The following is a 20804-nucleotide window of genomic DNA, read 5'->3' as shown; positions in this document are numbered from 1 at the left end:
GAGATGTGGCTACCTTCCTGATAACAGAAGCAAGCAAGTCGGCCACAATGGGGAGACGGGAGGTTATGTTCCAAACTGAAAAAGAAGACACCACCATAAAAAGGGACTTGAGGAATCTGTGGAGCTGACTTCACGAGTCAAACAGTATTTATCTCTTCAAGTTCCTGCACACGCATGTTGAAACCGCCCTCCAGAACGCTCACGTTGTTTGTGCGGAGAGTGCTGGCCTCCTCCTGACCTTGGCAGCACTCGGACCGGCATTTTGCTGACATCTGCCTGTGGGGTTAGCTTTTATTCCTTGAATCGATAAAAACACCAGTTTCTCAGATCCTCCTTGGTCACCTGCAGTTTTTATTAGCTGCCAGGCATGCTGTGTGCTTACCCGTGTCTCTGAGAACATCGTGGTCATTTCACCTGTTATAGACAGCAAGCCGTGGTCGGACGGCCGCATTGCAGACTTCTTCCTTAGAAATCGAGGTCTTAACTCAGCACCTGGGGTTTAGTTTAACAACAGGATTATTGCCTTAGTAGTGAATACAAGAGAAAAAGTGAGCAAGGCTTGATGGAGCATGTGGTGCCTGAGGGGGGGGCCCCAAAAACATCCCCAGCCTAATCTGCAGAACCCGGGAATGTTGCCGGCCCAAGGCACTGCCGGCATGATTAGACCAATTACCCTGGGGCCAAGGATTCTCCAGGTGGCCCTGTGTAATCACAGGTGGTCACGTGGGGCAGGGCCCACGCGGCTGCAGGATGGGAGGCAGGGGCTGGAGGGACCAGGCCACCAGCCTGGGGATGCCAGGAGCCGAGAGCTGGAAGACGGGGTAGGACCCTCCCCAACAGCCTCCAGAGGAGCGTGGCTCTGCCGACCAATGCCTTCATTTTAGTCTTAGAAGACTCATTTTGGATTCTTAAATCCAGAACTGTGAGAAAATAAATTGGTGTTGATTGGTTACAGCAGGACTGAAAGCAAACGCCCCTGGGTTTGAATGCGGCCTCTGCCTCTTGCTGGTTGCATCACTGGGGATGAGTTGCCTCAACCCCTGAGCCTGTTTCTTGGCAGGATCAGCCTCTGGAAACAGGGCCAGCAGCCTGCCAGCCCTCAGAGAGTGAAGGTGAGTGCCCACAGAGGCCGTTCTCTGACTAGAGGTTGGAACGCAGGCTGGGCTAACATTTCATGGCACGCTGCCGGAGCCAGTAGGATGGGCTTTGGGAGAGGGGCCGCTGCCTCCCAAGGCCCAGCGGGGAATGGGATGTGCTACGTTTAAGCTCCTCGTGGGCAAGGACCTATCTGAATGTGGCCACGCAAGTTCCTGCGCCAGCCCTGACCCAGAGGCTGCTGACACCTGGCGAGGCCCAGAGGACAGAAGGAGCCTCTCCCAGAGTGGCACCACCTTCCCGCCCCCCACTGGCCACGAGGCTTCACCATCTCTGCTGTGCTGGCCCTCCTGGCTCTGGGGGTCCAAGCAGCCCCTCTCTCTTGGGGAGGAGAGAAAAGGCAGGCCGTGTGCCCAGAGGCCCAGGGTCTGTGGCTTCACCCTGCCCTGAGAATTTCTAGAACTTTGTAACCAGCACCTCACAGAGGCCTCCAAGGTCCTAATCTCACTGTGCCCGGAGCTAGGGCTCTTGGGCTCATCTTGGTCTTGCCAGAAGTGAGCCTCTCCTGCACAAAGTGGGGGCAAGCCTGGCTTGAATTTGCTGAGCATGCTGCATACAAGTGTCAACCTGCAGCCCTGCCCAGAAGTGCTAACACACACATACACACACAACTGGGCTCGTGGACAGAGACAGATCCCAGGTGTGGACACACAGCTCTTCTACAAATTCAGCCTAAGGAAGCCCTCTCAAAGCAAGGCAGGCAAATAATTGCCCTTCCTTTTCAAATGGGAAAAGCCAAGGCACAGAGAAGGCAAGTCACCGGATCTAGGTCCACAGCTGTTTGGTGGAGCCAGGGCCGAAGCTCACAAGCAGCACCCTCCAGTGTCCTTGAAATGAATTCACTTGGTGTCTGAGAGGAGAGGTGCACTCTACTCAAGGCCATCCAGGGCAGTGGCTCTCCATGCTGGTCAGTATTCCAGTCACATGACTTGTGACAAACACAGATGCCTGGGACACCCTCAGCGTGGGGGTTGGAATGAATGGGCAAGAGAGCAGCAGCCTGGGTGAGGCCCGTGTTCTCATCCCACTGGGCTGTACAGCCAGTTCTTTCTGGAAGCAGGGGAGGTGCTGCCCAGCACCACCCTCCCTGCCCACAGCTCGCTCCTCCCCAGTCTCTGCAAGCAGAAGGCAAGGCTCACTGCTACCCAGCATCTCTGTTCACTGCCGCAGGGAGGCAGCCAGGCTGGGATTTCTTCCTTTGGTGAATGTGATCGACGTCCACTCCCAACGCAAGAATAGCCCCAACAGCGGGCAAATGGTGGGGGAAGGCTGGCACCGGTCCCCTAAGTCCTCTGGGGAGCATTCACAGCTTTGAAGCAGTACCCAAGCAGCTCTTCAAACGCATCTTGGGCACCCCTTCTATGTACCAGAAACCGAGCCCTTACGTGCAGTCAGGCCCAATCGAGAAAGAGAAGTTTGATCAGGGCAAGTTTAATATAAAGAATTATCAAGTCTACTAAGGCAATAATGTTCAAAGAGAGCTCTCAAGAAAACCCTAGGGTTAACAGCAAATGCCCAGGGTAAAAAAAAGTTCACTTGAAAGGTACCCCCTCCTGGAGGCTGGGATTCACATCTTGCTGGAGAAGGCTCCCTGGACAGCACACAGGTTTGCTGGGCTGCCTGCGCCAATGTGTGCAGTCGCCAGGCAAGCGGGATGCACCCCACAGAGGGCTGGCAGGTGAGGCTGGCGGCTGGACGCTCAGAGGGTCAGACCCTGGGAGCTACGGCCCGTGCTGGGACCTCTGCATGCTCTGGGCAGGCACCTTGGCTGTCTCCTCACTGCAGCCCTGCAGACGTGAGCAACAGGGAAGGAGATGTCACTGAAACCAGAAAGAGAAGCCCCCTCGTCCATGCAGTGTCCCTCATATATAACATCGTGCACACAGCAAAGAAGAGATGTCCACAGGGTCCGGCTCAGGATTACAGAGCAGGTAAGGAAAGCACATCTGGGGTCGAAAGGCAATAAATTGGTAATTGGAGCACCTGCTATATCCACGTCCCTCCTTTATTTTGTGAGGATGAGTGATAGCAAGCAGGTGTCTGCTCCAGGTTGGACACCAGCATGTCTGGTTCCCAACACACAGGAGAGACACGGTCATCGTGGGGGGGGTCAAAGGTGAGCAGGCCCTCCGCCTGCCCGCGGATCACTGCATAGAGGAATCTGCTCGCTTCTGCTGCCAGGGAGGCAGGTGGCACGAGCCCTAAGGACTCCCCTGGAGCCAAGGGGGAGCAGCGCATCCTGAGCACCAGGCTCATTCCATTTCAGATGAGGGACTGGAAGCTCCTGGGGGGGGGGGGGGGCGCGGGCTGTCAGGAGCCCCAGCAGACCAGCCTCACGTGCTCTTCACCAACCCTCACGGCTCCTCCTACCAGGGGACAGTGCTTCAGAAGATCCCGGGCAGCAGGCGGTGGGGCACGGCAGCCGTGTAGCGCTTCCAGTCACTGCCGTACTTGTTGGCGCAGCGGTGCTCGTCCCGGAGGCAGCGGTGGGTCAGCAGGATGGTCATGTAGATGATGTAGAAGTACGGCAGCAGGTGGCCCCCGCCGCAGGCCAGGCAGTAGGCCAGGCTGCCCATCAGGTCACCCGTGTAGTTGAGGTGGCGGGCCACGCCCCAGAAGCCCGACACCAGGAGCTTGCTGTGGTGCTTTTGCCCATCTGCTGACGTGTACATGCACTCGATGACCTTGGGCTTCCTGCCCCAGATGAGGCAGCGGCCGTCCGTGCGGCGGAACAGATCCTTCTGATGGTTGGCCATCCGGAAGATGTAGTAGCCGAGCAGACCCAGCAGCAGGATGCCAATGGCATGCAGGGTGGACAGCTGCACGGGGTGGTAGACCAGGTACAGGCCCTGCGGGGAGACAGGAAGCATGGCTGGGGTTCCGATCCCACTCTGCCCCAAACAGCTGCCTACCCATCCCGTGCGTCTGCAGGGCGACAGGGAGTACGGCCAGGGTTCTGATCCCGCTCTGCCCAACTAGCTGCCTACCCATCCCGTGTACCATCTGTAAGCAAAAGCAAAAGCACCTGTGTCAGAGGGTGGTTGTGGGGGTCAAGTGTGCACAACAGACAAATCTTTGTATCTAGCTGCCTTCCTCCCTTTCCATGTACCTATATACATGTGTCCACATACACACATGTATGTCATATGTGTAGCGTAACTGTAACTTACAACACAAAAAAATATCATTTGAACACAATTTTATAAAAAAAAACAAACACAATTTTATGATGGTTGACTTTATGTCACCTTGGCTAGGTCACATACCCAGACATTTGGTTGAACAGTGGTCTTGCTGTCAAGGCATTTTTTTAAGATAAAAGTAACACTTAAATTGGTAGACTTATGAGAAAAGCAGTGTATCCTCCACCATGTAGATGGGGCTCATCCAATCAGTTGAGGCTTAAAAAAAAAAAAAAAGGTCAACCTCCCTTCAGAATGAGAGTGGATTATACCAGCAGATGGCCTTCAGACTCGAGCAGACTCTGACATCAACTCCTTGGATCTCCAGCGTGCTGGCTGCCCTAAAGATTTCAGACTTGCTGGGCCCCCCAATCACATAAGCCAGTTAATATTTCTCTCCTCTGTGCATGTGTGTGTGTGAATATGTATATATATATATACAGATATATACACACATGTGTACGTAGGTTTGTACGAGGCCTGGAACACAGTAAGAGACACGTGGGTATGATCCCACGTGTGATCTACTGTGTAGGCGTGTAGCTATACACCGACAATCCACTGCTATTGGCTCATGTGCCTGGAGCATGGAGCTCACAGAATCAGGGAGCCCAGGGCGAGCAACCAGCCAGGTGGAGAAGCAGGTGCAGGTAGACCATGGCAGGACTGGGTCCCAGAGCCCCAGGCCAGGGCTCTCTCCCACGCTTGCTCTGCTGTGACTTTCCTGCTTGGGGATACTACACGGGGCTCCACAAGCCCAAGTCAGCCCCTGTCACAGCCTCATGCAGGACTGGCTGCCACCACTTGGCCCCCGTGCAGGTGACCAGGCCTTCCCACACAACTGCCCAGGCAGCCGCCCTGCTCACTGCCAGCGAGGCCAGAGCCCTGGACCATGCTCTCTTCCCTGTCCCCAGCCTCCTTGCTCACTCACGGAATGAACAGGTGGCATCTGGCCAACGCCTTCCAAGCTGCCACACTCAGCACGCCACAGAGCAGGGGTTCTTGTAGGAGTTGGGAGTGCGTGGGAGCCCGATGACGAGGCCTCCCCTAATCCCCAGCTGCCTCAGACACCCCGAGGCAGCTCTGCATGGAGTGCAGGGTGCATGGGCAGCAGCAACCGGCCACCTGGCCAGCACCACTCGGATGCCCCTCCACGGCTTCGTCCAGCCCTGCTGAGGGGGAGCTGCCCTAGTTTTCCAGAGGGGTCTGGGGCTGTGCTCAAGGCTGCCTCCCCTAACTGGTGTGAACCCAGGTCCCTGTGGCTCCCTCGGCCAACTCTGTGACACCTGAATTCCGTGGGGCAGGCCAGGGCTCTCCTGAGGACCCCCAAGCCCCTTCCGAGCTGCCTCCTCTGAGCCCTGAATTCTCTCACTAGTAAGACTTAGCAGGGGCCGGTCCACCTGTCTGGAATATTCTCAGACCCAGCATCAGCACTGCTCTCAGCCCAGCTGTAATGGGATCTCTCAATGCATCTGCCCACCACCCTAAGCAAGTCAGGGGCGCCTCCTGGGCCCCCTCTCGGAAGCCAGCACCCCTCCCTGCCCCAGGCTGCCTTTCCCACTGACTGTGAGCCCTGAGGGGGCACAGCCCACGCCCGTCTCCTTTGCTTCTGCATCTCCAGCACATGCTGGCACTATACAGATGCTCATCACGAGTTTATGGAACAAACAAAGGTGAGAAGGAAAACCTCTCATCCTTCAACCACTAAGATTTGATATGAATATAAATACCCCCCTCCATCCACCCAGCTCAGCCAAATTATTCCTTTTAACCTAAAGTCTATACCATGTCATCTTTAAGTGTCACACGCTGTATCCCCCAAATTCATAACTGGAGCCCTAACCCTGAGGACCCCAGAATGGATCTATACCTGGAGATGGGGTCTTTAGAGGGTAATCAAGGTAAAATGGGGTCACCAGCATGGGCCTGAGCCAGTGTGACTGGGGTCCGTATGAGAAGAGGGGATCAGGACACAAACACACATGAAGGGACAACCCCTTGAGGACCCAGGGAGAGCACGGCTGTCTACATACACACAGAGAGGCCTCAGGAGGACCCCAACTGCCCACACCTGCATCTCAGGCTTCTAGCCTCCAGGACAGGGGGACAGTGAGCATCTGTGGCCCAAGCTCCCCTCCCGGTCTACGGTATTTGTCACGGAGCCCAAGCTGACTAATACACCAAGCCTTCCCTTCCTCCTGGAAACAGGGAGTGGCTCCCCTGTCCTGTCTCTGTTGTCTCCCAAGCATAGCCCGTGTGTGGGAGTGGAGCTCAGCACGTGATCGGCCGTGTCTCCGAGGGCAGCCCTGGGCATGCCCGGGGCCCTAATGACTGAGTGTTCCACTGGGCCGCGCACCACATGGCTCCTCACCTGCAGTGTGTAAAGGTACGGCAGCCAGACACAATCCCCCCAGCCCAAGTACCACCCAAAGTGGTCGTGGCAGATGTCGATGGTCTTCAGGTACCATGTTTCATTCCAGAAAAAGTCCAACACGTAGATGGCCTGCAAAACAAGGAGAGCCGTGGACTGACCCAGGGGCACCAAGGGGCCCTCAGGAATACCACATTTTCATAGATGAGGAGGTGGCACCTGGGGTGTTTCTGAGCTCCTCGGTGATGCACTCCACTGGGCTGCTTCCATGTTTCCACCATGCCTGGGACACAGGGGGCAGCTGGAGAACAGGTCAGGGGGCCCTATACGCAGAGAATCTGCACAAGTGGGGCACCCAGCAATTCCCTAGGAGACGCCACCTGGGCTGTGGACCTCAGAGAAGACCAAGGTCACTCCAGCAGAAGAGCTTGGGACAGCCCACAAGGAAGGAGCACTGTATGCCAGAATCCACACCAGCTTGGAAGCCCTTCACCCGTGGGTACCCCAGGACATGCCCTGCCAGCTGCCCCTGCAGCACCAAGACCCAGCCCAGCCAGGTGACCTGTGTCCTTCCATGCAGATGGAGAAAAGGTGGAAATGGATTACTGTCCCTCCTCCCAACCTGAGACCCACGGGGAGACCCGTATGGGAACACACTTCACAGACCATAAACTGTGAATACAGCCAGGACCAAGGACAAGCTGGAGCTGTTAACAAGTGCCCCCTGGGAAAGAGGCCCTGCACCAAAGGAGTCCCCAGGGCCAGCGTGACACCTGATACACTGTGACGGAATCTGTCCCCACGTGCTCCCTCACCCGCTCCCCAGAGATGACCCAGAAAGGGGCCGACTCCCTTCTAAATGCAGTGGATTAAGGTTTTTCAAAAACTATCTGGCTTCCAGGTTTCCCTGCACCCAGTAAGCATCAGTTCTTCCACCCCTGTGGCCTCAGACAGGCTACCTGCAGGATGTTGACCAGGATCATGGCGTTGGTCACTTGGCCGTGGAGCTCCCGCTGCTTGGCCGCAAAGGACAGGTTGATGAGGGTCCAGGCAACGATCCCAGGGCGTCCGTTGAAGAACAGCTTGAAGTCAAACCACTTCCCAATCCGGGGGTTAAACTCAATGCCCATCATGTAGTTGTAAAAGAAATTGCCTGTGAATTTGCTTGAAAATAGAAAAAACACATACATTTAGCCAAAGAGCGTGTCTCACGACACAGGGCCTGTGTGTGGGCATGGACACAAGCACCCCGCCTAACCCTGGCATCAGCTGCAGAGGTGCAAGCAGATGACACACCAGTCCCTTCATGTCCCACCGGCTCTCACTGGACACTCAGCTCCAGCTTGGCAGAGTCATCCTGAGAAACAGGCACCTGGGCTGCCTGCTGCCTCCCTGGGAAGGTGGCGGGGGGGTCTTCCCTTGAGCTGCCAGGTTTCTCCCCACCCTCCTCCAGGCCCCCCTTGAGACATGGTCCGCTGAGCTGCATAACTGGCTGCATAACTACATGAAGATCTTTTTTTGCAGTCAAGCATAGTTGGAAAGTTGCAGTCAAGGTTGGAAGTGACTCACAGGGCACTCGGGCCCCCACGGGCAAGTCAAATGACAAATCATGCCCAGATCTCTACCTGGGTAAAAGCAGCATGCTCAGAACCAGGTGCCTGGCTCCAGCTCTCCCACCCCAACCCTTGCTAGTCATTTGTTGCCCTGGTTCCTGACCCCACAGCCCTCTCCAGGGGTGACACAGAATCAGCCAAGATGAGTGATATGGAGACCTTCCTCAGATATAACTTGTAGACACATAAGGATTTCTGTGTTAATGAGATAAAACATTTTCATGTTTGTTTCCCTCAGGATAAGTATTAAAAAAAACCAAAAAAAGCAAAATATATAAAGTCTACAACAGGTGATTAATTAGAAAGCACTGAAAATGACTCACAGAAGACCAGCCTCATTACCTAATTACCACATAAGTCACAAAGCACCATCATCCAAAGATGTTTCCCAAGAGCAAGAGTTAAAAGAAACATATTTTAGTTTTTTTGGGGTCCCTAAATGTACGGGGGACTAAAATGTAGACACCCAAGCACAAGGGTCTCATTCATGACTGCTTACATCCATCTATTGGAGAAACCCAACCAACATCTATTGATGGAGGTAGAGATGGATGGAGGGATTGAGGGAGGCAAGGATGAAGGATGGGGGTTGGACAGGTAGATGAGTGGGTGGGATGAATGGAATAGGGTTGAATGGGTAGATGGGAAGATGGGTGGATGGGTGGGTTAAATGGAGGGATGGATGGGTAGATAGGTAAATGGGTGGGTTAAACGAATGAGTTGGTACGTAAGTGGATGGATAGATGAATGGATGGAAGGATGCATGGGTGGGTGGGTGGGTGGATGGATACATGGAAGGACGGGTGGGTGGGTGGGTACATGGATGTGTGGATGGAGAAAGAGCTAGATGAGGAGATGGCCAGCTGGAGGGCTCACAACTCTCCAACCCAAAGCTTCCATGAGAAGGCACCAACCAGTAGGGCTCTCCCTGGGAGGCTCTCACATTAAAACTACTGAGATAACAATACTCCTCACTAAGATTGTTTCAGGCCAGACTCATGTTCCAGAGATGGAGGCAATGGGCTGCCTTTACCACTTCCCTGCTGCCATGATAGCCCTATAGGTGATGACTTGGCTAAAGATGGACTTGGCCATCTTCCACTGCATTCTTCCTAAGGCAGAAGAAGACCTCTGGACATTCAGAAAGTATGTTTCCCAGAATCAAACAAGATCTGTTAGGCATCTCCTTCAAGGATTCTCCTTCTTCAGGGCTTTATAGCCTCCTATCCCAAGGTCGTAGAGAAAGGCAAGGGGTGGAAAGGCCACATTCCACTTTAGGCCTGACCAGCTGCTAAAGAACGTACCAGTCTTTGGCATTGGTGGGGAAGAAATAACCCTTGATCATGGCAAAGGTGGAAACCGCATAGCCGAGGATGTTGGCGCACCACAGCAATGGTATCCAGTTGTCGAAGATGATGGTGGGAGAGAACCAGGACAGGACATGAGAGTTTGCAAACCAGAGAAGGTGTGTAATGAGCCACGCTTGCAGGCCATTGATTTCATACTTGTTGACAACCCCTGCAGACAGAAGATTCAAAAGTCAAAGTGTTTTCCTGACTGAAACAGCAGCTGGTACAGACCCTCCCTGCTTTGTGGGCCTCAGCTGCTCCGGGCCTGTCTGGGACACCCAGGTCACAGCCCTGAAGCTGCACAGCTTCTGCTATAACATGGGACCCCAGGTCAAAATGCCAGTAGCACACATCACACAGTTAGTCCAGGAATTAACTGCTTGTGCTTTCAGAGTCCTGGGAAGAGGCAAAGGGCTCAGACGAGTCCTCTGGTTCTGATTCTCCTTAGCCAAGCACAGGCTGGGTCACCGGCCTACAGTTTGCTGGAGGGAGAGGATGCCTCCAAGGTACTTGTCGGGAAGCACCACAGCCTCCCTGCTGCCCTGGGAGCCCCCTGCAGGCAGGGACAGGGCGGATTCCACCTGTGTTCTCCCTGCAGGGCTCCCCCTGGGTTCTCAGTGACGGTGGGGAATGCACATGCACGGACCGGGCAGCTCTGCAGGCCCCTAGTCCTCCTGCCTGGATGCCAGGGGCCAAAGCAGTGCTCTGGGTCGTAAGACACTTCAGGAGCCCCAATTACGTCAACCAATTATGAGGGCCAGGGCCAGTCAGTTCCCTGTCCGCTGAAGAATGGGATCTCCAACCTCTGGCCGGGTCAGCCCTAGGCTGTGGCAATGTCCCAGCAAAGTTCACTTTCATTTTGTCAGTGAGCACACTCCAGAGTGGAAGCAGCAGGGGGTGGACAGGCCCCATGAGACAAAGAGGCAGGGAGAGAAGAAGGACCCACGGGCTCAGCTTACCTGCGGGGGTCACGGCACCCTCTTGAACACCTCCCACGTAGCCCGGCAGAAACTTATGGCAGAAGTCAGGAAGTGCCATGTACAAAAGCACCTGCGGCAGAGATTTTAGGCTGTGTCACTGGTGGCCTGGAGGGTCTGGCTGTTTCCATACAACCTTGCTTTCATTCACTAACATGACCCACGCAAAAGCACCACATGAACGGTAGAAATGCTGATTTGGGTCGGTCATTCCTTCCAGAAGAGTCCGTGGCCCTGGGAGGGAGCGGAGGCCGCAGGCCTGGTGGGGCTCTGAAGGGAGCACAGCCCTGAGTGGGAAGCTCATTACCACATAAAGCTGTAGAGCAGTCTCCCCCCAGCAGAGCCCACGAGTCCTCGCCACTCACATTTCTGGGGCCATTTAAGAGAGTGAAAGAATTCACATGCCATGCAATTCACCCTTTCAGACCTTTTCAGGCTCATTTCGTGCATTCATAGGGGTGTGTAACCACTGCCACCATCCAGTTCCAGAACATGTCCATCACCCCAAGAGAGAACACCAGCCTCGCCATAGCACACATGAGTGCCCCACTCCTCCCGGCTGGGTAATGTTCTGCTGCATGGAGGGACTATGTTTGGTTTTATCCCCTTGTCCACTGGCATTTCTACTTTTAGGTCTACTCATGCTGCCCCTTCTTGTTTTTCACCCAAAGGGACCAAGAGACCGGAAATAAGGGTGAGCCTGAAGCCCAAAAGTTGGGACCCTGAGGAAAATCTACTACAAAGGGTTGGAGCTTTCCTCAAGGGAAGAAGCCTGGGATGTGAGGGGGAGCCTTTTCCCGGCTCTATTTCCCTGGATTCAGATAATAAACAACCCTGCCTGTTCACCAGGTTGTTTGTGCCCAACAGCGCCTTCCTGGTAAACGCCTCCTGGTCTCAAAGGCCAGTGTGGTCACAACAGAGGTGAGGATGTCATTGGCCAGGACTGTGAAGCCACCTGCTGGGAACACAGGCTTTGGCTTTGCTGAGTGGTGTCTCTTGTAACAAAGAATATCCTTCTGGGGTCTGGAATATTCCTTCCCATGGGCTACCTTTTTTTTTTTTTTTAAAGATTTTATTTATTTATTCATGAGAGACACAGACAGAGACAGAGAGAATCAGAGACGCAGGCAGAGGGAGAAGCAGGCTCCAAGCAGGGAGTCTGATGTGGAAACTTGATCCCCTGACCCCAGGATCACGTCCTGGACAGAAGACAGGCACCAAATCGCTGAGCCACCCAGGGATCCCCCCATCCCATGGGCTACTGATGAGAGAAGCTTCCTGTTGTGCACTGGGCTTCCCTAGGCCAGCCCTGCCTCACACCCTCCCACACGGTCTTGTTCCATATGAGTATGCATGTCCCTGCAGGGCTGCATGTGTTCCTGAACTGTGGGGAGGCTCCCACCCCACGTGTGTTAGATACCGTGATGCCACCAGGTGCATTCTATTAGAAAACAAAGCTAAGTGGGTCAGGCTCCAGGTAATGCCCTGCTGGGGCCTGAGAACAAGAATGCCAACCTAAGCCAGGTTCCCGTTTCCCAGAAAAGTGGCCATCCCAGCAGAGGGACACTTGGCACTCACTGTGCCCTGACGACAGTAGCCAGGGAGGGCTGACCTGGAACGTGACCCATAAGGCATACAGCTGGGCTGCTTTCTTTGTCACAGGTGGCGTCTTGGCCCAGATGTCTGAGAGATGAGCACGCCCAGTGGCGACATCCATCACGGGGGCAGTCAGAGAGCAGCTGTACTGGTCACACGCCATGATGAAGTAGTACACAATGAAAGGTGCGAAGAGCAGCAGAAAGATGACGCTCGCTAGCGAAAACCAGTCCACCTCCCTGCAATGGCAGACAACAGACAGTCATGCAGGGCCTGGCTGGCCCCATGACCTTGCAGACAATGTTTTGCGTGTCTGTATGGGTTGCCTTGTTCAAACCGGCCAGTGTCTCAGACAGCTGTTCACTCTCCGTGCAGAGGCCTCCCCGTTGCTTGGAAGAGCCACTTAACTTGTGTGCTCTACCGTGAGCAGCAGAGAAGTTGATGGCTCTGTGGGCACCCAAAGAAAGCCCAGAGCCCAAAGACCTTTTGCAACCCACAAGGCCAGAGGCTTCCTGGTTCCTGGCAAGGGGGCTGCTCACCCACTCCCAAGTTTCAGGAGGACAGAGACAACAACAGTGAGCTGCACAGCCAGGGTCAGCCTGTTTTGGGCAGTTTTTCATTTCTTCTTCAACTCCTTACTTTCTAAAAGGGAAAACTGCTTACTTTTATTAGTCTGGATGATAAAAATTGTATTTAATATAAGCCCCTAAAATCCCAGAGGCTGGCTACCTCTCACTAAGACCTCCTTTTGTTTTCTAGCTGGGAAGACTGGCAAGATCCTTACCAGGCACGACCCCACTGCCCTTGAGTCTCGGCCCTGCTGTTGGCGATGCTGCCCGGACTCTTGGTTTTGGGAACGCTGGGTGGAGATTTTGCAGCCATTGGGCCCTGAGAGAAGAAGACATATCCCGCTCAGATCATCCCATGAACAACCACCACATTTCCCTGTCACATCTGTCACTGCTCAGACTCCGCAGGACTCGCCTCTTTCACTTGCCTACTCACTACCTTGTCCTCAATGGCAGATTCCAGGCAGAGGAGAGATCATGGATTGTTCTGTAGCCTTTCCTTCCTGAAATCTGCAATAACTTCCCATGTGGCCCTCCTACTTCTCTAGATTCAGGCTCAGACGGAGGCAGAATGCCCTCTTGCCATGTGAACTAAGCCATCCATGGCTCAGAGCCCTCTTGCAATCTGCTCCTGTCTCCTGTCCTCCCCACTCTCTACTCATACCTTCTAAACCAGGCACATTGGGTCTTTAATGATCCTTGAATATGGTTCATCTCATTCATGATTGCTGCAACTTCTGCTTAGAACATGCTTTGCAGGTCTCCTCATTCAAGTCTTTTGTAAAATGCCCCCTCCTTAGTATGACCTTTTATTTTTCCTGGAGTTAATTATCACTAATTTTTTTTTTCTGATTGCTTTTATAGAGCTATCATACACATTGGCCATACACACTTGAACACAATAAAATTTATCATTTTCATTCTCCCTCTCCCCTATAGCCATTCATCTTGAACCAATCTACAAGCCAATCAGCCAAACCATATCGTCTGCACCCCAAACCCCCTGCCAAGGCACTCTACCTGTTACTTTATTTTCTTAATAACTCTTCACATCATGTAGACTGCTTTTTAAAATTTGAGTGCATGTCTATTGCCTGTCTCCCTCCATTAGAATGCTGGCTCCCCAAGTTCAGGAAACATATGTCCTATTCATTGCTCTACTACCAAATCCTAGAATGTAGTCTGGTTCATACAGTGCATTCAATACATTACCACTCTACACACACACACACACAAAAAGTAGAATAACTGAACTTGTCTATGGGGGAAGCAGTGATATCTACACTTCCAGAATAAGTTCTAATTATAAAGTTTCAAAATATCAGGGATAAGAAAAAATTACTTTAAAAGTTTTTATAGAACAATCCTGAATTAAGAATCACACCAGCAGCAAGTTGGATTCTAGAAGACAATGACGGAAAACTTTAAAAACTCTGAGGGAAACTTTTTTGCAACCTAGAATTCTATCCCTGGATTAACTATTATTCAGAGAATACACAGGATCCAAGAGAGCTACTTAAAGGAAAGCCCAATGAAAGGACAAGGGGCTGAGAGCTGTGCAGTGCACCAGACAGTAACCAGGCTACACTGGTACAAAATGAATAGCTATAATGGGAAGGAGAATGGAAATGATGAATTTTATTGTGTTAGAGCATGAAAGATTACTGATATGTATGACAGCTCTGTTAGAGTATTCAGAAATAATAGTGATAGATGCATAGAAACCTTATTAAATGGGAAGGAAGGAAGGAAGGAGAAACAGAGAGAAAAAAAAAGTCATATAAGGGGGAAAAAAAACCCAAACCATAATAATTATAGTACATTATTTGGCCTAACAGTAAATAGTAGCAACTTTGTTATAACAATGTAAAATCTGGTTATAGACTGAATACTGGATGTATAGAAGGATACATAAAGTTAGGAATGGCAAAAGCAAATTATTTAAAAATAAGCAGGTAAAAACAACAACACAAAAGTAACTAAAAGAATGAAAAGTAAAAAAAAAAAAAAGAATGAAAAAGTATTTGCTTCTGGGAGCTGAGACTATAGGATGAATTGGGGAACTGTTTATTCTATATATAAGCCTTAAAACCCATTAATTTGTTTAAAAATGTAAACATGAGTTACTTTAACACAAATGTACATTAAAAAAAGTTTCAGTGACAAAACAATTTTCACTTGTGGTGTGGGAACCGTAGCAACATCACTTAATTTTCACAGGTTAGTTAGTTGGAACATCTATCCATGATGTACAAAGTAGGATGAACAGTTCTTTATAGACCATCCATCTTTACAGCCCCGAAACAGAATACAGAGCTTGGTGTGTGGCAGTCACTTTGACTGAACATGGTAGAAAACTGTAAAAGGGCCAGAAACATACAGGCTTAGAATCAAGTATGGAAAAGCCAAACGGAGAGTGCTGCCAAAAGGAAAAAGTGTATCTTCTACAGATTAAAACAAGCCCAAATAAATATTTTGAGATTGCAGAGTTCATTCACCCAGGAGTCCCCTCTGTCATAAGCATTGAATCTTATAATAAATGTGTAAGTTATATCCTTGGCACTAGGCAGCCGGAAACTGGAGAGAGGGAGGTGCTTAGGGTATATTTCATTTTATTCCTAAGACTCACAGACAGGAGTAGATGTACTAGCTGTCTTTACCTGTTCAAAGTTAGAAAGTCACTGTCTATGCCCATGAACAACCGTGCTAAGACATGCTTACCTCCGACGTCTTGTCTAAGGGTTTCACAGCAGAATGGAAGTGTTCCTTCTGGAATGGGCCACTCTAAAATCTCTAGGCTCTCTGATTCAAAAGGCCCACTTTATCCTTCTCAACCCACTGAGCAAAGTCCTGTAGGGACACAAAGATGATGAAGACACTCAGGGAGCTGACATTTCAGGATTGAGGGCAGATAAGGACCTAAATGGCATTTATTCAAGGCTCACTGTTGGAACCAGGTGAGAAGTGCAAGCTCAGCATTTGGGGTTCAAAAGCGGAAGATACCCCACATGGGAGAGGAGGGAGAAGGCACTATTACCACCCAGCTTCTTTGCCTGGCACACACAGCACCAGGCAAATAGTAAGTACTTAATGATACCGGGGGGACTGAATGGAAGTCTTCATGGAAGCGTCACTTGGGCATGAGCCTTGGCACACGAAGATGCAGACCTGACCAGTAGCGATGAACAGAAAGGCATTTTCTTTGAAGACTTACACCAAGCAGCCACATAGGCATCTGAAACATTCCCTGAAGCTTTATAGTACCACCAGCCTGAATCAAGCCCCTAGAGTTATCACATTCCATTGATACATTCTAGAAGCCAGTGAGAGCCTAAGGACATGAAACAGCAGTGAGAGTGATGTGGGCTTGGAGCCTGGCTCTCTGCAGACTTGTGGGACCCAGTGACCTTCCTCCGTGTCTTGGGTCATGAGTGTGTTCGCATGGGAGGGTCTGCAGCAGTTGTTAAAGCTGGGTGAGGGAGAGTTAGTGTCTCACACCTGGAAATAAAGACCAGCCAGGGAAGTGGATGGGACTTTCTGGAACCCTGGTCAGGTCCCCTGACGGGTCTTTGAGTTCCCCAGGCCAAAGCTAAAGGGACAAGGCCCCTGAGGGTTTGAGGACGATGTAGGAGAAATGCCTGACCCTAAGCTTCTTCTGATTGCCAAGGCATCCCTAGCAAAGACATCCATCTCAAATAAACATATTACCAGCTGCTTGACCTGGCTAACAGCCAAACAACCAGAGAAGGATCAGGCCACTCTTTTCCACAAAAGTCTGCTTTCAGAAAGCCCTCGGTGACCAAGATAGTTGATCGCTGCAGTGATCCCACTTCTTCCTATGCCCTAATTCCCACTCTATGCTTTAAACTGGCCAATAAAGAGTGAACCCATGAAAACCCAGGCTCCCAACCCTGACCCTAATGAAGACAGAGCACCAAGCCCATACACTCTCTCTCTCTCCATGACCCACTGTGGCTCTGGGCATTCTGTGTACCTCCAGGACCTGTGAGTAATAAGCCTTGCTCATTGGAGCTCCCCAATGGTTGTTGCTGAGGAACATCCTGCAATCATCCAGACCATAAAGGCTGGGCCAGCCCTGATGGACCTGGGTGAGGGGAACTGGGGGTGGGGGGATAGGGGTGGGTTGCCACAGTAATAGGAGCCCAGAAGGATGCCTCAGGCATTCCCAACCCACAGTATCACCATCTATAGGCTGAGACCCATACAACAGATGACTTACACCCCTTGGCAGCTTTTTAGCATCCATAAAGTTTAGAAGTTTGGGGATGCACTAGATGCCCAGGAGCACAGCAGAGAAATCTGGGGGCTGGCACAGGGACTGCCCCACAGGTCCCATAGTCCCCATCAAGGCTCCAAGTTCTCAGCAGGACCAATTCCTGCTGCCTGCATGGAATCCAAGTTGTGGAACCACCTGCTAGGCCTCAGCTTTCTCATCCATAAAGCAGCTATCACCTGCTTCCTCGAGGACACAAGGTCATGGCACCAAGCGCTCAGAGCCCTCCCTGACCGCAACAGAGCTCACCTGAAAGAGCCAGCTATCACCAAAATGACTATCAGCACCATCAAGTCTCAGGAAGGCCCAGCTGGGCTCATGCAGGGCATCAGGGCGAGGCTCAGGCTAGCAGAGGTCTAAGGGCCATGCATCTGCAGTGCCCAGGCGCACGTATTCTGGTTACGCCCTGCAGCTAACCGTGCTGCCCCCTGGTGTCTTAAAACAACAGCCTCTTCATCCTTTCTCTCTGCTTCTGTGGTCAGGAATCTAGGGAAACTGGCTAGGCAGCTACGGATTGGGATATGCCAGAGCGCCTACCTTCACATAGCCTGTGTGGCCCAGCCTGGGCGTCTTCACAGCCTGGAAGACCTCAGTGCAAGGCCTGGAAGGCCTCAGTGCAATGGGAAGAAGTTCAGGAAACCAGCAAGGGTTCCGACAGACCTGACAGAGTTGTAGCGCCCTGTCTGCAGGCCTGAGAAGACTAGTGACAGTACTCCCCGCACAGTCTGTAGGTTACAGGGAGTTCCACACCCACCTCCTTTCCAGGGGAAAGGAGTCGGGCTCCACTCCTTGAAGGGAGGATCGCCAGATACTAGATGAACAGGAGATAGTGTTGGGGCCGTCCTTGGATGATGCAACCTTTACAGACAGTGGCTATTTACTGAGCATCCATAGAGTTCCAAGTGCACAATATCTTCCTGAGTTCTTGCACCGGCCCTGGAGAGTGGGCATTACGATGTCCATTTTACAGATGAGGCTGACGTGAGGAAGGTGGTGAAGAACCCCCACCCCACCCCCACCCCACCCCACCCCCGTGAGTGGGCCCAGGCCTAACCCTGAGGCAGCCCATCCAGGCGCCTCCCATGAATTCAAGCAACGAAAACATTCTGTTTTTCCGAGATAAAAAAAACTATCCCCTGCCTCGCCCTGACTGGAAAAGTCCCTGAACATGGTCGTGTTGACCTTCAAAGAAATCAATCACGTCATAACCCGAATGCTATGCTACTCCCGCGGTTTCTTTGCCTTTAAAAGATGCCTGTAATTGCTAATCGGGGCGCTCTGCCACCTCTGAGGCGGAGAGCCCGTTTGCACAAACGTTCAATAAACCCTCTTGCTTGTTGCATCTGCCTGTCTGGGGTCTGAGTCTCTGGGGCGTCCACAGGGACGCGTTGGCACCCGTGAGCCAGGGTCCAACAGTGGAGTGCCTTCTCTGCTCACACACCGGCCTGTGGAGATGGAGGTTAATGACTCCTGGGAGTGGGCTGGAGGAAGAAGATAAGCAAGGACCTCCACATTTGACATCTAAACTCGTGTTACAGTGAGCATATATTTGCAGCTTTTGGAAGGTAGATTCCCCGGAGCCACAAAGATGCAGCTTACTCTTTAGAATCAAGGCTGTGTGAATTGAGGGAGCGACCACCACCGCAAAGGGCCCAGGGGCAGCAGGCGGGGCTGGGGGTGTGTTGTAAAGAAGAGGCAAGTAAACCAAGAATTACCCCAAAGGTCAGTCTCATCACGCCTTGGGGTAATTGGGGTGAGGGGAGGCACAGATAACTTCCCTGACCCCCATTAGAACCACAAATGTTCCCAGGATTGTGGGTCTTAGGATTCCAAGAGTTGTTTAAAAACTCTTTCCGTTGTTGCTAAATTATTTTATGTTTTCTGGAAAATAGGAAAAGAACACCTGTATTCCCGTCACTGGGTAGGGTTCCGGTGTAGAGCTTCTCAGTCTTTTTGACGGCAGACTATCTCTTACTGCCCCTTTTGCTGTGCCACGCTTGGGAACGTGTTTCCAGGCTGAGTCGATTTGTTTTAACCATCGCCGCGTATCTCACTGTAGAAGTGTGTCAGTATTTACCCGATCTTCTTACTGATACTCAGCAGTGCTTTCTGGTATTTTGCAAGTATATACAGGAAATCACAATGAGAGTTCTTGCATCTGCCTGTTTACACAGCCGTTGGAATATGTCCCAGGATACACTCCTCCAGGTACATGCCTGATGGGTAGGTAGGTCTACCTGGCTTCCAGGACTGTCTTCATCCCCTCGCTGATTCTGATGGTTAACATTCTTTCTCACCTTGGGTTCAGGTCGACAGGTCTGTACTCTTCCGTTCCTACTACTCTTATATTAAAAAACTCCCAAACCAGACCTGAGCCGTTCAGATAAGGTTCCAAGAAATGTTTCTGCAGTCGAATACTGCTACCTGGCACCACCCTCGGAAAGATTAGCTGTTATCATCATAGTTATCTGAATTTTACTACCAGACTTCTCCATGCCCGGTGGTGCTCAGCTCCCCCACCCCACGCATCCATATATTTTTTGAGAAAATACACAAGCCTACTCGACATTTCATTAAAAAGAAATCCTTCAAATTGCGCTCAGGAGGAGCGGGTCATTTTCTGCTCCTACCAAGAGCACGCACAAGGTTTTCTTTTCGCTCCACTGTGCAGCCCCTCCCTGGCTGCCCGTGTCTCGAATCTGGGCACCTATTGTGGCGCCGGGGGGGGGGGGGGGGGGGGTCTCTTCACCTAAGGAGCTGCAGGAAGAGCTCAGGTGGGCCCCCGCCGTCAGCCCGGGGCGCCGGGGACCAGGCGCTCCTGAGAGCGGACCACCAGCGACCGCTCACCTGCGCGCCCAGCACCGACGCGCCCCGCGCCCACTCACCTGCACCTCCCGCTCCGCACCCGCCGAGCCAGCTCGCCCGGCCCGCGGCGCGCCCCGCTGCCCGGAGGGCCCGCCCCAAGCCCCGCCCCCGGGGCCCGGCTCCGACATGACGTGATGCCACAGACGACCAATCGGAGGCGGGCCCTGCGCGGCCGGCGTCCCTGCGCCCTACGATTGGTCGCCCGCTTCGCCCCACCCCCTGAGCAGACTCCGGGCCACGGAACCGGCCACTCGGCGCCGCTGGGGCGCGGGATTGACCGCCGAGGGCCCGCCCCGCGCGTGGCTGGCGCAGCTGCTGGGGGCCCCGCACCCACCGGAGCTCAGAACGCAGAGCACGCGCGAGGCCGGGAGCTCCATCCACCCGGTGGCCGCATGCAAGCCTCTTCCCCTTGTTGGACCCTGGCTCACGGGTGCCAACGCGTCCCTGTGGACGCCCCAGAGACTCAGACCCCAGACAGGCAGATGCAACAAGCAAGAGGGTTTATTGGACGTTTGCGCAAACGGGCTCTCCGCCTCAGAGGTGGCAGAGCGCCCCGACTAGCAATTACAGGCATCTTTTAAAGGCAGAAAACCGCAGGAGTAGCATAGCATTCGGGTTATGACGTGATTGATTTCTTTGAAGGTCAACACGACCATGTTCAGGGACTTTTCCAGTCAGGGCGAGGCGGGGGATAGTTTTTTTATCTCGGAAAAACAGAATGTTTTCGTTGCTTGAATTCATGGGAGGCGCCTGGATGGGCTGCCTCAGGGTTAGGCCTGGGCCCACTCACGGGGGCGGGGGGGGGGTGTCTTCACCCTGAGCCTCAGTTTCCT

General features: G+C 52.6%; 1 protein-coding gene across 1 annotated transcript; it reads right to left on the bottom strand.

Annotated features, from left to right (window-relative positions):
- Positions 1 to 333: 333 nt before the first annotated feature.
- DHCR7 (7-dehydrocholesterol reductase) lies at positions 334 to 20078 on the bottom strand. Its single transcript, XM_041723206.1, has 10 exons — positions 19992 to 20078; positions 15534 to 15662; positions 13028 to 13131; positions 12260 to 12482; positions 10630 to 10720; positions 9626 to 9839; positions 7668 to 7872; positions 6709 to 6840; positions 3526 to 4004; positions 334 to 2942 (listed from the first exon to the last, which is right to left on the bottom strand). Exons 3-9 carry the CDS (start codon positions 13123 to 13125, stop codon positions 3540 to 3542), a joined length of 1428 nt encoding a protein of 475 aa, XP_041579140.1. The 5' UTR covers positions 13126 to 13131; positions 15534 to 15662; positions 19992 to 20078; the 3' UTR covers positions 334 to 2942; positions 3526 to 3539.
- Positions 20079 to 20804: the final 726 nt, after the last annotated feature.

This window comes from Vulpes lagopus, chromosome 11 (assembly GCF_018345385.1).
Source record: "Vulpes lagopus strain Blue_001 chromosome 11, ASM1834538v1, whole genome shotgun sequence".
Classification (NCBI taxonomy): Eukaryota; Metazoa; Chordata; class Mammalia; order Carnivora; family Canidae; genus Vulpes; species Vulpes lagopus.
Note: the sequence above shows the minus strand (reverse complement) of the source record. Positions and strands in the feature narration are given on the sequence as shown.

Bases quoted from the DNA above. Each gene is read 5' to 3' on its own strand.
- DHCR7 (XM_041723206.1), bottom strand. From the start codon at position 13,125: ATGGCTGCAAAATCTCCACCCAGCGTTCCCAAAACCAAGAGTCCGGGC. The intron at 10,721-12,259 runs GTCAGCCCTCCC...TCTCTGCCGCAG, and splicing joins CCTTATGGGTCACGTTCCAG to GTGCTTTTGTACATGGCACT. The intron at 9,840-10,629 runs GTAAGCTGAGCC...TTCTGTCTGCAG, and splicing joins GGGTGCCGTGACCCCCGCAG to GGGTTGTCAACAAGTATGAA.